The 18,004-nt window shown below is 42.3% G+C and overlaps 2 protein-coding genes across 4 annotated transcripts in view; one reads left to right on the top strand and one right to left on the bottom strand.

Annotated features, from left to right (window-relative positions):
* The window catches only part of TMPRSS9 (transmembrane serine protease 9), a 316,106-nt gene extending 305,548 nt beyond the window's left edge, over positions 1–10,558 (top strand). For all 3 annotated transcript variants that reach the window (XM_063920081.1, XM_063920080.1, XM_063920082.1), the window contains 2 exons: positions 8,119–8,255; positions 10,205–10,558. In XM_063920081.1, coding sequence (XP_063776151.1) covers positions 8,119–8,255; positions 10,205–10,366 — 299 coding nt within the window. In that variant the 3' untranslated portion in view covers positions 10,367–10,558. The remainder of the gene's footprint in view (positions 1–8,118; positions 8,256–10,204) is intronic.
* Positions 10,559–10,838: 280 nt separating this feature from the next.
* TIMM13 (translocase of inner mitochondrial membrane 13) lies at positions 10,839–16,953 on the bottom strand. Its single transcript, XM_063920084.1, has 3 exons — positions 16,741–16,953; positions 15,382–15,450; positions 10,839–13,615 (listed from the first exon to the last, which is right to left on the bottom strand). Exons 1-3 carry the CDS (start codon positions 16,948–16,950, stop codon positions 13,517–13,519), a joined length of 378 nt encoding a protein of 125 aa, XP_063776154.1. The 5' UTR covers positions 16,951–16,953; the 3' UTR covers positions 10,839–13,516.
* Positions 16,954–18,004: the final 1,051 nt, after the last annotated feature.

Raw genomic sequence — 18,004 nt, forward strand, 5'->3', positions numbered from 1 at the left:
AAATTGAAATCTAAATTGCAGTGTAAAAATGAAGCAGCCAGTATTTACCCTGCACAGAAACAATATAACCCACCCAAATCTAACTCTCTCTGCACGTTATATCCACCCCCCCTGCAGTGCAACATAGTTTTGCCATATTGCTAACTTTTTTGGTTTGCTAACAACTCTGAATAACCCCCTTGATTACCAATTCTGCAACACACATGGAAAAACAACCTGTACGGATTTATTTGGATAAGCTGCCAGGACATGGTACAATGGTGGTCATCTGTTCAGTTGTGCCACAGACGATGACATTTAAAGGCTCAAATTTTGATTTTGCATATTGTTTTGGCAAAATGACCGATGATAAGTGCATTATGCTTTAATGTTAGACAAGTTTGCCTCAACACCTTCCATCATCATTTCCTCCCTAAATCTGGAATGTCTATAATGACCAGTTGTGTAACTTTTTCATGGACAGATACTTTCTGTGTAACTTATACTCACTCCTGTTACACAGTGCTGCAGAATAGGTAGACAGTAGCAAGGATGTCCAATTAACAACTGTCAGTTTTGATTATCAGTTCCGTCATTGTTGCAAATGGAGGAACACCCATCCATTTTCAACTTGGAGACACGAGGTAGAAAGGGGAAGATCTTCATTATGCAGCTTCAGATTTCTTTTCTTTAGTCTCTTTTAAATACACTTTATTACATTTTGCACATAAAACAAAAAGATTTAGGGGAAAAAAATATCAAAGGAAGAAGATAAGGAAGTAGAGTAGTACCTATTCTGCTAGGTCAAACAGGGTTGGATCTGATGCTGGCATTTTTTTTCTGACTGAATCTGGGACAACACTCATAACTTTTTGTTATCTGGTGAGGAAAATTTATGGACATAACTCACGCAAGCTGGCAAACAATTGTACTATGAGGAATAATGTATATTTATCATTTCCATGTAAACGTGTTTCAGGGAGAACCCTGATAACATCAGTCTATATTAAAAACCATATAGTGTTTAAAATAGTGATACATTTTCTTTGTGCATAGATCTTATTTTGTGAGTATACAAACTGCCTGAATTAGCTGCAACAGTGTCAGCTATTTATATTTCTGGGCTTGTGTAACACAATTGTAGTTTAGCTATATAGGACCAAATGTAATAGGGTCAGAGTTTTAGTGCGTGACAAACTCGCACCTTCTCACACATTTGAAGATGTGAGCTTGTCCCACAACTAAGCAAATGTAATAGCCTGTGAATTTGTGAGTCTGAGGCTAATATTGTATGCGAGTAGATTAGTTTCTCTGTATATAAACTCCTTGTTATTACAAAGTACGCATGCATGCCACATAAAGTATATCCAGCCCTGGTTCAAAGAAAACAGGAGAAAAATGTGTAGGGTTCCACAGTATTTATTGTACCAGCACAAGGCTCTTGGACCGGTCCTGATTCTGAATATATGGGAAGGAGGGGGGGGGGGGGGCAGGGGGAACATGTAGATGTCCCCCATATTTTTAAAACCAGCACCAGCCTCCACTAGCCATGGAGGTAACGCTGCAGCCAGGCGACATGCTTACATTGGTCCCTTGGCTGTAACATTAAACCCCCCCACCCCCCTCCCCAAATAGTCCCTCCTGGCCAGGGTTCCCTGGGAAAGTTCCCCAAATAAAGCCCCCCTCTAGGCACCCAAGACCATGGCTGAAGCCCGGGGCTATCCCCTGCCCTCTTGGGCTGTGGGTGCCGAGCTGATAGCAATTAAGTTGTAAAAGTAAGAATATGGTCTTTTAGAGGTGGGACTATGGGTCCCAGCAAGCCTTCCGTGCATGCTGGTGCTTGGAGAACCACAAGTACCAGCATGCGGGGTACTGAAGGGCTCACTAGTATATATAGTCCCCATGTAAAATAAATATAAAAATTAAGACAGTAGAACATTAATAGACACCTTGCACACTCACACATACCATGTAGAATCCACAGTAGCCGTAAAAAAAAAAAATCCAACAAAAAAATCCATTTGACCATGTCAGCCTTGTGCATGTTGAGCTTCTGACTGGTCGACCCTTTGATATACAACCTTTTTCACTAGACTTCAATGGCGCTTTTTTATTAATATCATCATATAAAATATATCCATTATTCACTATTTATTATACTTACATATTTAATCATTTATTTATATTTGTACATTTATCTATAGATATATATATTTATATAAGTATATATAATTTTATAGATTATATATTCTTTATGCAGCATTGATATTCCTTTTTCTCAAGCCAAAAGTTACTCTTTATACATAAAACCCCTATTTAGCATTGAACAACATAGGTTTTAAGCATAGCGGTTCCTGATAGGAGCTCTTTTATGTCTATCAAAACTCACTTACTTTTGATAGGACATCAACTCCTTCTTATATTCAAACGCAAGTCGAGCGAGTGACTTCATCGGGTGATGTCAGTGCGGCACCGCTCCTTCCGGACAGGTGGGCGCACACTCACTGTGCACAGACTGGACTACATGAAAAACTATAGAGGAAGTAGCTGCCGTCTACAATGGACTGCAGGAGTGGTATATTTAGCACTACAGCAGCCTGTCACTCTTACCCATACCACTTTGGCTCATTAGTTAAGGAGTTTTTTTGCACTTTTTATCATACTCTCGTGTCTGGCACACATTTATGTGCTTATATATACACTACACTTTATTTTTGTGAGCCACTCTAAGGGTTGAATTTTGCATTCAATATTACTGGACACCCACAAGTGGGAGTAGTCCTGTTTTGCTGGGATTGCGGCTGGCGGGATTCCGGCATCCGTATCCTGACCGCCAGTTCCAACAGCTGGCAAACTGAATGCCTTCCGATCTAAGTACCCAAGTAGTGTACTGAAGTAGCAGAAATATATGCTGCACAAAGTTATATGCTACTGTAACTTAGCTTATGATATGCACAATGAGCTCACAGCCAACAAAACTCTATGATATATTGCTTGCAAGCTGATATTTAAACCATTTATGTTTCTCTATGAGCCAGCCTTGAGCTCATTGTGCATATCATAAGCTAAGTTACAGTAGCATATAACTTTGTGCAGCATATATTTCTGCTACTTCAGTACACTACTTGGGTACTTAGATCGGAAGGCATTCAATTTGCCAGCTGTTGGAACTGGCGGTCAGGATACGGATGCCGGAATCCCGCCAGCCGCAATCCCAGCAAAACAGGACTACTCCCACTTGTGGGTGTCCATGACACCCTTAGAGTGGGAATAAATCCTGCGGTGAATGCAGCAAGCCACCGAGCCCGCAAGGGGACTCTTTGCACTCGCACCTCTGTCTACATTCTGGCGGGTGGGATGCCGCTGTCGGGATATGGAGAGCCGGCATCCCGCCAGTCTGTAAATCATACTGATTCCCTTAGATCATCTATGCTTTTTGTTTGGTATTTAAACCTTTTATATTTTTCTATAAACCAGCCTTGAGCTCACTGTGCATATCTTAAGCAAAGTTAGCATATAAATCTGTGCAGCATATACCTGTGTGATTTTAGCACACTCCTTACAAATTGGTATTCAAACCATTTATGTTTCTTATGAGCCAGCCTTGAGCTCATGATGCATATCACTAGTTAAGGTAATATAAAATCTGTGCAGCACATAAACTGCGCGATTTCAGCAGATCAGTGAAAAATACTTGCTGCCTTGTTTCTTTCTAAAGGGCCCTACACACATAGCGACCCGTCCCCGAGCTGCCCGATGGCCGATACGGCAGACCGGCGACCCGGTGGCGGGGGAGTAAAGTTTCTCTCCCCCCCCCCCCCCCCCCCCCTTGTCACCCGGCTCAATAGCACTGCATGCTAATATGGACGAGATTGTCCATATTGGCCTGCATGTTTAAACGGGCCGGCACCAGGGATGAACGAGCGCGGGGCCGCGTATCGTTCATCACTGGTGCCTACACCCTGAAAGATATGAATGGTACTCGTTCATTAATGAACGCGATCGATCATATCTTTCACTGATATCGGCCAGTGTGTAGGGCCCATTAGTCTAGCACACGTTGCTGGTCAAACTCTATTATATATACTGTACATCACAGGTATATAAATTAGTGCAGCACATATCGGTGTGACTTCTACTTACTAACATAAAGTTATACCATCACTCACTGCCATATTTTTCTGTCTGGCAAACACTATTCGATAAAAACTAAATTGTTACCCTTTGTACCTCATATTATTTACCTTGACTCCATACCTTACCATTCACTAGAACATTAGACAATTTTTACCTGCATAAGGTTACATTTATGCTTCTAAACCACTATCCAAAATCTGATTACTATGGCTTATTTAACACTCTCATCTGGATGATGGAAATTTGATCTAGGTACAGTGCTTCCACTAATTGACCATAACCCATCACAACAGACAGGAGAAGTGTCTTTACTTTTTTCAATTCAGTCGGGCTTTGGTAACAAAGCCCAACTCATCTGTGGTTCAATATTTCTACAAAACCACGAGTAGAAGTGATGACATATTCCCAATAGCCTCTTTTCTATTCCCTCCACCTTTCTCCAACACTCTCTCATCTGGAAAACACGGTGGATGGTCCTAAAATGACTAAATGTTCTCTTGAATATGGCCGATCTTGTCCGATCTCGGAAGCTAAGCAGGAATAGGCCTGGTCAGTGCTTGGGTGGGAGACCACCTGGGAATAGTAGGTACTGTAGACTTTTTATATAGGAGAACATAATCTTTGATCTATCAACTTTGGCCCACCTCCTGGCCATTATCATTTATCCTTTTTCTTCAGATATTGAATTAGTTAGCATCTCACAGACACAGTGAACATTTGGATTCCATCTATTATACAAAAAAAGGAATCCTATAAAAGCACCACCTTTATTTGTTAATAGGCAATTAAGATTTTTATTATTAAAATTATTCTCATTGATTTATGTTCATCATATAAGAAAGTCATTTAAATAACTTATACCCCTTTCACACTGCCAATGCCGGATCCCACCCGGGAATTGGAAACGGGTCCTTCCCGGGTGGGATCCGGCCTTGGACGCTGCTGCTGGCTTCCCCGACCTGGCAATATGCTGGGCAGGTTGCCATAGCAGCGGGGGGCGGAGCCGGCAGTGGGGGTGAAGGCGGAGCTGGGAGATGAGATCATCGCTGCGCCGCCCTCCCTGTTGTAGTGAACGGCTCCCAGGTCACATCAACCCAGGAGCCCGTTTATGCTGCCATTGACCCTGTATTCAACCCGAGAATAACACGGCTTTATTCCCGGGTTGAATTGCCGGGTCAGGTGACCCAGGATTTCAGCTATGGCGTTTTCACACCGCACGCTGACCCATGTCGACCCGGCTATATGGCGGGTCGATACCGGTTTATTTGTGCGGTGTGAAAGAAGTATTATTTTATCAGTGACTTAATAAAGATACACACTACAATTATCTGCCAGATCTAGCTGGTTGGAATGAAATCTGGTAATGGATGAGAGCAAATGACAATCTACCATTTGCTCCCAAACACTGGAAAACTAACAAAACCTGTCGTTCATACAAGTTGGTTAAACACAAATTTAACCAACTTGGATAAACGACTGTTTTTGTCCATTTTGTAGTTTTGGGGAACAAATGGTCAATTGCCATTTGCTCTCATCCATTACCAGATTTTCATTTCAACCAGCTAAATAAGGCCTGTCCAACCTGGGGCCCTCCCGCTGTTGAGAAACTACCCATCCCAGCATGCCCTGACACAGCTTTAGCATTCTCTGACAGCAAAACGGTGTCAGGGCAAGCTGGGATATGTAGTTTCACAACAGCTGGAGGGCCGCAGGTTGGACATGCCTGAGCTAAATCTTATCTGACAGATAACTGTATAGTGTGTACCTAGGCTAAGTTTTAACCAAATAATTTTTCTTCTTTAATTTGTGATCTATATATTTGTTAACTTAAAGAGTGCTCCAAAAAAAAAAAGTTTTGTCTTTTCTCTTGCAGTTACAACTGTCTCAAGCTTAACATAAAAAGCACATAATTTAGCAATATTGGTATCACTTACAACAGAATCAATACATTCCATTGAAATGAAGGAACAACCAGCTTTTTCATACTGGCAGGTCCTAATTTTAAGCTGGCTACACATTAGACGTTACCAGGGCGTAGCCGACGGCATGACCGACATAATACTTAGGTCGGACGTACACACTGAACAATATAGAGCACGATCGTGCACTATATCATTCAGTGGCTACAGCCAGGTGCATGCAGATCAGAAGACGCAATGAACGGCCCACGGGAGCGCGCAATAGTCTGTACACACTAAATTATGTGCATGATATGTCGATCTGATCACGATATATCATCTAGTGTGTACCCAGTTTTTGAAACCTGGTAGATGCGAGTGTACAAATCATCTTAACTACCAAATTTAATTAAAAACTAGTCCAGAGTTTATCATTGTTCAAGATGTGCCAATCACACTTTCATACTGACAGGTGCATCCTCTATCCAGCCACGTACAAACAATGAATATGCCGGGTTTCAGTATAGACTGAACTGATGACGGTAAATTTTTCATCTGTATCTTATATTAGGGGTACTAATTCCTGTTGGCAAAACACCAGGCATGGTTAAAGATTTGCAGAACAGAGAAAATCAACTAAGAAATCTCAAATACTAAACTATACCATCACTAAAATCCAGTCCTCGGGAGACACTAAAGCTATGTATGCACTATACAATTATTAGGACAATTTGACAATAAACGGGTATTCGGCCTCATTTATTGCATAGTGTGTATGAACAATTATTTTGCCTATAACTTTGACAAATCTTGCCGACAAACACGTACCTACAATGGTTGGTCAAGACCGAAAACCTCGTCCTCAATCATCCGATATCGACCAGTGTGTGTGCATTCTCAATAATATGTCCAGGTGTAAAAATCTGGTAGCGTCTGGGTAAACCCAATTTTTCCCATTTAAAAAAAACAAATAAAAATTAAGTGTATAGCACAGATATTGGGACCTTCCTCTAGGCAAATAATCATCCTAATTGTCGTCCTGATCAAAAGAGACAGTGTGTACCTAGCTTAACAGTGAATGTGTTCTAGGTCTCCTCTTAGAATCCCAAATGAAATAATGAATCACCTATGGCTCTTTGAAAATGTGTCAGTCGGTAATGAATACACCTGTGTTCCAGCAAAAACATATGGAAACATGCACTATTAGTGTGTCCCTCGGACTGAATTGGAGAAGCACTGAACTATACGAAGATCTTATCTTCAGAATTTTCTGGTTGCTAAACATTTGATGGATCTAAATAAGACAATTACATCTTTCATGACAGACTGTATTAAGCCTTTCATGAACTGAAATGGATTTACAAAGCCATGATGGGCTCATTGAGGAATTTAAAATGAACTGTTTGATTCCTAGGTTCCTTATTTTTGTGCATTACTGCTCTATTCTAATGTCTTCTGCATTCTTCCTTTCTGTTTCTTGTAGCCAGCCATCACTCATAACGCTTTCAGATCGCAATGCCGGGTCCCACCCGGGAATTGGAAACGGGTCCTTCTTGGGCGAGACCCGGCCTTGGGCCCTACACACCACAATCCCAACCCGGCAATATGCCAGGTCGGGTTGCCATCCGGGGGCTGAGCCGGCATCAGGGGATGGGTGCAGAGGAAGTGCCACCTCTCCCTATGCAGTGAACAGGTACCAGGTCGCATCTGCCCGGGTAACCAGTTCACACTGCGCCTTACCCGGTAATTACCCTTCTTATAACCCATGTTGAATTACCAGGTCAGGCGACCCGGGAATTCGTCCATGGCCCCTTTCACACCGCACAGCGACCCTTGTCGACCTGGCAATATAGCAGGTCGAAACCGGGTTATTTGTGCGGTGTGGAAGGGGAATCACTAATAATGGATTAGGCCAGTTAGGCACTTATATATTGCTCTGTACTTCATTTGCTGTTTCATGCAGACTTCATGGACGGAATGTAATTAAGTTCGAGTTCGGCGGCCGAACTCTTGCGGTATTGGACCCTTCACTTGGCTTTATGCACTTCTTATAGATAACCCAGTCTGCAAGTCTTATATTAACCCTTGCTTGTGTACCTCCCAGGCTCGATGTCAAGACAGCTACAAAAGGCCTCTGTTACCATTATTGGGGATCAGACCTGTAAGAAATTCTACCCCATTCAGATCAGTCCACGAATGCTTTGTGCTGGCTTCATGCAGGGAGGTGTTGATAGCTGTTCTGTAAGTATTATTCTTCTTACAGTATCTCTGTGCATTTAATATAACGTTTTATGTGCACTCACAGCAGCAATCCAAATTGTTAGTAAAGATTTAATTACATAAACTGCCTCAATTCACTTATAACATGTTGCCACTGACTATTGTATGTTGTAAAATGTATGTACTTTAGGTACAAAGTAACTTTGCTGCTCTGTCATTACCTAAGAGACCTTGCAGTGCTGTTAGGAGTGATGCATGATGAGCAATAAAAATGCTGTTTTCGAAAGGATAATTCCCTTTTGATGAGATTAATAAATCACATGGTCCGGACAGAATTCACCCAAGGGTTCTCATGGAGCTGCACTCTGAATTAGCAAGACCCCTGTATTTGAATTTCAATGACTCACTTACATCAAGCATGGTTCCCAAAGACTGGCGTATAACGGAAGTAGTGCCGATATTTAAGAAAGGATATTAAAACCGGGTAATTATAGACCAGTATGTCTTACATCTATAGTGGGGAAAGTACTGGAAGGTATTTAAAGGATAGAATACAGGAATTCCTTGAAGCCAATACAGTTATTAATAGGAACCAACATGGGTTTGTGAAGGATAGATCATGCCTAACTAATTTAATAGGCTTTTATAAAAAAAAAAAAGTTAGTGCAAACCTAGATAAGGGTAAAGAAGTGGGTGTAAAATTTTTTTTAAGACTTTGCTAAAGCTTTTGATACAGTACCGCACATGAGGCTTATCTACAAATTAAGAGAACTTGTGTTAGAAATTGGTTGGATAAAAGGGAGGAGCGAGTGGTGGTAAATAGAACTTTTTCAGAATGGACTGAAGTACTAAGTGGTGTGCCTCCGTTCAACATTTTCATAAATGATCTAGGAGGTAGGTCTAGAGAACATTGGGCCTAATTTAGATTGGATCACTGCAGTGATCGAAGTCTGAATCCCTATGTGGAGTGCCAACAGCATTTTTCAGCCAGTTACAATAAACATACTCCCCTCGCACTTCCAAAGCTGTGAGCAGAATCAGCCTGCAGTGACATTACATGTGAGACTGAATGGACCCCATGGTCAGGAATTGAAACTCAGGAGCTTCAGTTTACACAAACTACAGGTTGAGTCTCCCTTATCCAAAATGCTTGGGACCAGAGGTATTTTGGATATGGGATTTTTCCGTATTTTGGAATAATTGCATACCATAATGAGATATCATGGTGATGGGACCTAAATCTAAGCACAGAATGCATTTATGTTTCATATACACCTTATACACACAGCCTGAAGGTAATTTTAGCCAATATTTTTTTATAACTTTGTGCATTAAACAAAGTGTGTCTACATTCACACAATTCATTTATGTTTCATATACACCTTATACACACAGCCTGAAGAACATTTAATACAATATTTTTAATAACTTTGTGTCTTAAACAAAGTTTGTGTACATTGAGCCATCAAAAAACAAAGGTTTCACTATCTCACTCACGCAAAAAAAGTCCGTATTTCGGAATATTCCGTATTTCGGAATATTTGGATATGGTATACTCAACCTGTACAAACACTAGTTCCAAGATGTCTTTCACTACAATTTATTGATGATCCTTTAGCAATTATTACTGTACTTTAAATCCTTTTTAATTCTTTGCATGACAATTTAAGCCTAGGGGCTTCTCCATTCCAGTTTTTTTTAAGGGTTAAATTAATACTTGAAACGTATTATTCAGTGACGTTGACATTCTCTGACCACTTTTATTGTTACTCTGAACCCCCATCCCCCTCAAACACATCCACCACTTTTTTTCATGTCAAGATACTCTGATTTATAAATGTAAAAGCATCGTTATCACTACCTCAAAGCAGAATTTAGCAGAAGTGTTATTTTTCTAACACATGTGTACAAAAGTATTGACATGTACTTCTGCAGTGTTCACATTCTAATGTTTAGATATGTCTTTTCAGGGTGATGCAGGAGGACCTTTAGCATGCAGAGAGCCATCCGGTCGTTGGTTTCTAGCTGGAATAACCAGCTGGGGTTATGGTTGTGCAAGACCTTACTTCCCAGGAGTTTACACCAGGATAACATCTGTCCGCAACTGGATTGGACAGACTTTGCGATTATGAGGGTATGGACTCAAGGAGAGGCAGAGCAAGATAGCCAAATGGATAAAACAAGACACTTGCAGGACAGTGATGCTGGCCTTAGTCAGAAGATGGGATGAAAACAAAAAAGGACATTTACTCATATGCTTTTGAAGCAGAAAATGTAGACTGTTTTCTATAAAATAAATGTGACCTGCTATTGTGACACCAAAATGAGGATTTTGTATAAGACAAATGTGTATCATGATTTTGAGCCTACTCCTGTGGACATAAGTATGCTTACACAAAAGAGAAGTAATATTTAATGGGTTAAAGAGTCAGGTTAAGGTAGGAACGCTGTGAAATGATGACAGTGATAAGCCTAATGTGATAAAAGGGTATTCCTAGATATTTAAAAGAAAAAAAAAAAAAAAAAAAAAAAACAACCCTTAGCAATCCAAATTCAACAACTAGAGGAAAAAAAAAAAAAAAAAAAAACAGTATATACACACAATTTTGAAAACAAAATACTTTAATACCGGATGGAATGCCAAAACCACAATCTCTGCCTCATTAGTTGGTGTGAGTTAAAGTCCTCAAGACGATACTGACCTGAGCTCCCAAGTGAAAGGAGACAGAGTCAATGATGAAGAATTCCAACTGAACGTCTGTGCACATAAGGAAATAAAGAAGTGTACCTGTGGCCCATACATAGTTCCTGTAGTCACGCGAATCAGCCTATCAACTCGTTAGGAACTGGTAGCGTCACTAAGACATGAACCATTTTCTGTCAAACACAGTCCGCCCCCAATATATGTAGACGATGGATACACAGAATATATTTCTATAGCCAGGGAAGAAATATCCAAAACAAACCACACAGCACATATAAAAATATGTTCTGTTGCTGGATGGAAATGTACACATGTAAAGAACAAATATGAATGAAAAGTCCAAATTTAACAGACATGCTACAGCCTAATTCAATGAAAATAACTTTATTTTGCTATGTGTGTTCATACTGACCCAAGATTAAATAAAACAAAAGGGGGGGGGAAAGTGTGATTTATTTCTATCTTAAACAGGCAAGATATGGGTAGTTCAGAAATCACATTCTGACAATCTGGATTTGGCTTACAGTGAGCGCATACACAGTGTCTGATGTTCTTACGCTAAACCAGTAAAATATTATAGTGATTAAACAGCGCGAGTGTCCGCACCACTGTTCATCTGTCATATGCGACAGGCACATCATTAATATTCAGTGCGTCTCACAACCTATAAGAATTACAGTGGTTCCTAGCAGAAATGGTCAGGAGGAATAGGAATAATGAAGTTTGTTACTAAACACACTAATGTATTTCTAGACTTAACATGTGCAGATTTCTGTTTTTGCAAGAAAATGTGCATGCACGTTCAAAACCTTCAAGTCCAATATCATATAATGATCCCAAACATTAGGCCGATCCACTGTGCTCCTGAGAAATAAATGTTTCCAAATAAACAGTATAATGCTGGTAACCACGCCAGTGTGTAGAGCATAAACAATTGGACCAGATACAGGAAGACATGGTCATGACAAAGGTCACATAGTGTTCACTCTAGGATTTTTTTTAGGGCAGGGTGCTGACCTTGGGGAGGGCACATTTTTGATTCGGGGAGGGCACATTTTTGATTCGGGGAGGGCACATTTTTGATTCGGGGAGGGCACATTTTAATTTAGAAGGGCAAAATGGTGTACATACTGTAATATGTATGCAGGTGTCTTAAACTTGCAGCACATTGTAGCTTATAAACCATCCTGGGACACCTTCGCTTCAATCTGACAGCACATTTTAAGTTTAAATGTGCCGTCAGATTGAAGTGAAGGTGTCCCAGAATGGTTTATATATCATTAATGTGCTGCCAGTTTATTTCTGAAGTGTCTCAATAGGGTTTATATAGTTTATTAAACTATATAAATCCTATTGAGACACTTCAGAGTTAAACTGGCAGCACATGTTTCTATATAAACCCTATTGAGACACTTCAGAAAAAAAAACTGCCAGCACGTGTTGCTATATAAACCCTATTGAGACACTTAAAAAAAACCTGCAGCACATATTGCTATATAAACCCTATTGATACACTTCAGAGTGAAATTGGCAGCACGTGTTGCTATATAAACCTGATTGAGACACTTCAGAAATAAACTAGCGCACATCGTATTTTAAATGTGCTGTCAGATTGAAGCGAAGGTGCCCCAGGTTGGTTTATATAACATTCATGTGCTGCCAGTTTATTTCTGAAGTGTCACAATAGGGTTTATATAGTTCATTAAACTATAAGATTAGTTGAATGCTGCCAGATTAAAACTAAAGGGGCACCAGGCGACCCATATACAGTAGGATAAATAGCTTAGTGTGGCAGCACTAGTCTTAGATGATGTTTGTGTGTCAATTCAACTTACTGGGGGCTGATGCTGCAGGAGTGATCGCGCTGGTCCCCCGTCACACACCGCGGAGCTGGAAGAAAATGCCCGCCACACTGATCCTACCCGGCATCCTCTTTTATTGGGTCATGTGCACAGAGGAGAGCTGGGTTTGCCTCGGCAGGAGAGGCAAACCCAGCCCTCCTCATCTCACCAGCAGCCTACAGTATTGCCGAGACCCGAGTGCTGTGAGCGCATTAGCGCGACAAGCCTGAGGCAGCGGCAGGGAGGCGTGGCAGCATGGCGGGAGCAGTGGCAGCGTAGCGGGAGGAGTGACGGCGCTGACAGCGATGCGAGAGGAGTGGCAGTGCGGAGAGAGGAGTTTCAGTGCGGCCCGGCGCGGCAGTCCTTTAGTAATCAGCAGGGCGGGGACAAACGGGCAGGGCGCATTCTGACACTTGGAAAAGGGGCAGGGCGCAGCGCCCCGCGAAAGAAGGCTAGAGTGAACACTATCACATATTCCACCTTGTTATATTTCTGCACTATGGGGGACAAAATAAACTGAACAGCCACTTAAAATTAAGTACAAAGAGTTTTAGGCACGATACATTCTCTCAATGGCATAGCCATTATTTTCCTGCATTTAACCCATTCACTGCTAGAGGCCAATCACTACATTATGTAGTAGACCTTATTTGTTATAAACAGCAGCAGGCTAGCAGCAGAGAGAGTAACTCCCAGTGGTAGTGAGTGCAGGGTACTGTTGGATGTCCTGGCGCACGTCACATATTAGCACGCTCTCGCTGTAGTCTGGAGTTGTAGGCTTTGGATACGGTACCCCAGGCGTCCATGTACCGGTCCATACACATTGCAATGCATTTCTATGGAGAAAGATGGAGAGCATTAGGTTCTAGACACTAATTCCTAAGTCCAAAGTACATTAATATGCACGTGTCAAAAACTCACCCCATAGAAATATTAAACTAAGTTCTGTCTGAGTGCCACACTCTTAAGCTGGGCATACACTGGGAAGTAAAGAGTCTGTCAGACCAACAATAAGCTAGGTCAACAATGGTGAACAAACCACGTGAGACCAAAGGAGATCACAGCTCACAGTATGAAAAGCTTGAAAGTTGGAGCAACTGTATCACTATTCAATCAATGTAACCTCTTCAAATAATGAACTCACAAAGGATGTGTGTGACAATGCACGTGTTACACAGCAATGGTTCAGAACTTTAGGGATTTACCAATTTATAAAGACAGATCCTAAATAAAATGAATTGTACCACCAATGCTGCCAAATGGGCCATGGTTTAAAAAATATACAGCAACACCAAGAAGAAGATAGAAAACAACTATTTCCAGGACATAACAATATACCTACCATAAAGTACATACAGTGGGGTCAAATCAACTAGGAAGCAGTGGTGCAAGTTCTGCTGTGACGGTGTGGAAATTCTACCAACTCATGGAATTTAGTATGCAGTCCTATGGGGCTGGGGTGTGAATAAATCCACAAGTCCAGCTGTACAGCAAATGTGGCATATAGCCGGACTTTTTTTGCTGACATGACTTATGGTCCCTACACATATAAAGATCCGTAGCCGAGTTGCCCGCCGGCGGATACGGCTGACGGCCGACCCGGCGGGGGGGGGGCAGTAACGGGAGGAGTGAAGTTTCTTCACTCCCCCCATCACCCAGCTCCACTGAAGTGCAGACAAATATGGACGAGATCGTCCATATTGGCCTGCATGCACAGCCGACGGGGCACCAGCGATGTACTAGCGCGGGGATGCGCATCGTTCATCGCTTGTGCCTCCACACTCAAAGATATGAACCGTATCTCGCTCAATAATGAACGAGATCGTTCAAATCTTTGAGGATTATCAGCCAGTGTGTAGGGCCTATAAACCACGTCTCACTGAATGGACCCCAGTATCTCTATTCAGGAGAACCAGGTGACTCATTTCCAGTTAAACTTTCTAGATTACGTTGTTAAAACGAACTATGGGAAAAATCACGGAAACTGTTCCTGGTTTGGTTCGAGTAACGTTCTTTATAGAAGACATTTATTTAAGTGTCTAACCTAAAGAAAGCCCTACCCACACCCCAAAATTTCCTGAGGTACACAAATTTGTTGCTTGAATGTGCATTAAATTAACCCAGGTTATGAAGTGCTAACGTCAGAGCACTTGATACAGGAAAAAAGATCTGACAGAAAAGAACAATTATTCTAAATATTTTGTTTTACTGCCAAAAACATTAAACATAGATATAGATCCGATGGAGGATGTCGCACATCTTCAGCGGTTTAGTGCATACACACTGGACGATACCGTGAACGATGTGTCCGAATCGGGCACATTGTACATTATAAAGTCTAATGTGTACGTACCTTAAGTCCAAATTTACAGCTTTCCAACAGACCCTATAGTGGAAGCTACTTCTAATTCAATATCAGGAGGAAATGCACCAAAAATGTTTCTTGGAACATGTACAAATATCTGTATTCTATATCACACTCTTTATACCTTTACATACATTAATAAACATCTCACTGTTATGCTGTATAAGTGACTTGTATTGTTTCCTACAAACTACAGAGTATATACTGTATGTTAGAAAAACCATATCAGTCAAATACCTGCTCTGAATTATCCAAGGATCCACCTGGTTTTCCAATACATTTTCTAAAACATTTATCAGTCATCCGCTGTCACGGTGAGAAAAATAATTCGTAACATTAGAATACAACAAACAGATGTAGGGAGTGGGACTGTAAACACATGCTTAGCAAATGTGTCCAACAGGTTACTCACTTTTACAATTCATTCAACTCAAACCACAAAAAGAGAACCATGTACTTTATCACATTTGATGATTGAGGGCGCATTGTACGTTTGGATATAGAATGTTCTACTGTTATTAACACTGCATACTTTACATTTTAGGTCATAAACTTTGTTTTTTTAATCTGTTCCAAACTCCATTACGCAGCCCTATAGGGGGGTGTAGTATGTTAGGACAGCTGTCGGGATCCCGGCGCCCAGCATACAGGTGCCAGGATCCCAACCGTCGGCATGCCGGCAGCTGGGCATGCGCAAATGAGCCCCGTGCGGGCACAGTGGCATGCTATGTATTCTCCCTCCAGAGGGGTCGTGGACCCCCAAGAGGGAAAATAGTTGTCGGTATGCCGGGTGTTCGGATTCTGGCGCTGGTATACTGAGCACCGGGATCCCAACAGCGAGCATACTGAATACCACCCCTATGGGGCTATCGCCCCCACAGACCACAAGTGTGGAATACATTCACATAGAATAACTGAGCAACAAATGGAAACAACCCTGAATTAAAATAAATATCTAAAAGCCTATCGCTATTTATACAAAATAAAATGAGTGATTACAGTCCCACTCCACCCCCCCCCCCCATTTACCTTATTGTTTTGGAATATCTATTGCACTTATCATAGCAGATTTCCAGACAGTCTCACACTACAGACCTGTCATACACTGTATAGTGCACAAGATGTAACTGGGCTCCTGAACATTTACATTTTTTGCAAAACCAAACTCAACATAAGTGGCTATAAATATAAATATAGGCATAATGGAGTGGGGTGAAGTCAAGGAACAGACAGTGACAATGGCAACATTCATAAATGGCAACACCTGGACAATGCTGACATTTGCAATAGGCTCAGGATTGACATGACAGTGTCGACTAAATGACCATTCTCAAGTCAACATGATGGAGACTATTATTATTACACACACATATATCTCCAAGAGATCTGACGCTCGGAGCACACGGCTGGGTACCCAGTCACACCGTGCTTACGGGTCGGCCGGAGCACTATAATGGTGACTCCCCCTTAATGAGCCGGTGCCGGATGAGCACCTGACACACTGCACCGTTCACGGAGGAGCTGCAGCAAGGTCGGGGAGTAGAGAGAGGGGCGCAGGTCATGTGACGGTTCTGTCAGTCTCCGCGAATCACTGACCTGCAGTAGCTCCTGAGCATTCGCCACCGCGATCTGGACCTTAACCTGCTCCATGATGGCACCTGTGTCTGCCTTGCCAGAGCCGGAGGCGGCGGGGGAGAAGTCATAGCTGAGCCCGTCCATGTCTCCGCTGCTGCTGTCCGGCCGCGGCTCAATGTCACACACGTGCCGCCCGCTTCCTGTTGGAATTAGAGTCCGGAAATATGTCATGAGCGACAGCGCATAGCATGCCGGTAGTTGTAGTTCTACGAGTACCTACGGTGACCCCACTGACTGCTGTAGCGCATGCGCAGCTGGAACTCGCAGACATGATGGAACGAGATAGGATTATGATTTTCAAATACAAGCGTGCGCAGCGCGGGTTAGGAGCGTGCATAGAAAGCTGCGCCCCCTGCTCGGCACCCTAGATACTGCATGTGACTGCCAGGGTCAACTGAAAACAGCAATGGTTGCTTAAATTGGAGTATTTTACATGATCTCCTTCAGTGCACACCACTATTGCTATACTGCAATTTTTTTTAATGGTTTTTGCCAAAAGTACAATAAGCATCAATAACAATAAGTTACGATTTCATAAACAGAGCCTATCATACCAACATAAATCATTGGGGCTTATTTATCAACAAGTGATAAAACTCCTTGCGTATGATAATGGTGCTCCAGCCAATCAGGTCCTGTCATATCTTTGAAAACTGATCATTGGGAGCTGACTGGCTGGAGCAGCATTATCATGCACAATACGTTTTCTCTGACGTCCTAGTGGATGCTGGGAACTCCAAAAGGACCATGGGGAATAGCGGCTCCGCAGGAGACTGGGCACAAAAGTAAAAGCTTTAGGACTACCTGGTGTGCACTGGCTCCTCCCCCTATGACCCTCCTCCAAGCCTCAGTTAGATTTTTGTGCCCGAACGAGAAGGGTGCACACTAGGTGGCTCTCCTGAGCTGCTTAGTGAAAAAGTTTAAGTATAGGTTTTTTATTTTCAGTGAGTCCTGCTGGCAACAGGTTCACTGCACCGAGGGACTAAGGGGAGAAGAAGCAAACTCACCTGCGTGCAGAGTAGATTGGGCTTCTTAGGCTACTGAACATTAGCTCCAGAGGGACGATCACAGGCCCAGCCATGGATGAGGCCCAGCCATGGATGGGTCCCAGAGCCGCGCCACCGCCCCCCTTACAGAGCCAGAAGACAGAAGAGGTCCGGGAAATCGGCGGCAGAAGACGTCATGTCTTCAATAAGGTAGCGCACAGCACCGCAGCTGTGCGCCA

Source organism: Pseudophryne corroboree, chromosome 1, assembly GCF_028390025.1.
Source record: "Pseudophryne corroboree isolate aPseCor3 chromosome 1, aPseCor3.hap2, whole genome shotgun sequence".
Lineage (NCBI taxonomy): Eukaryota > Metazoa > Chordata > Amphibia > Anura > Myobatrachidae > Pseudophryne > Pseudophryne corroboree.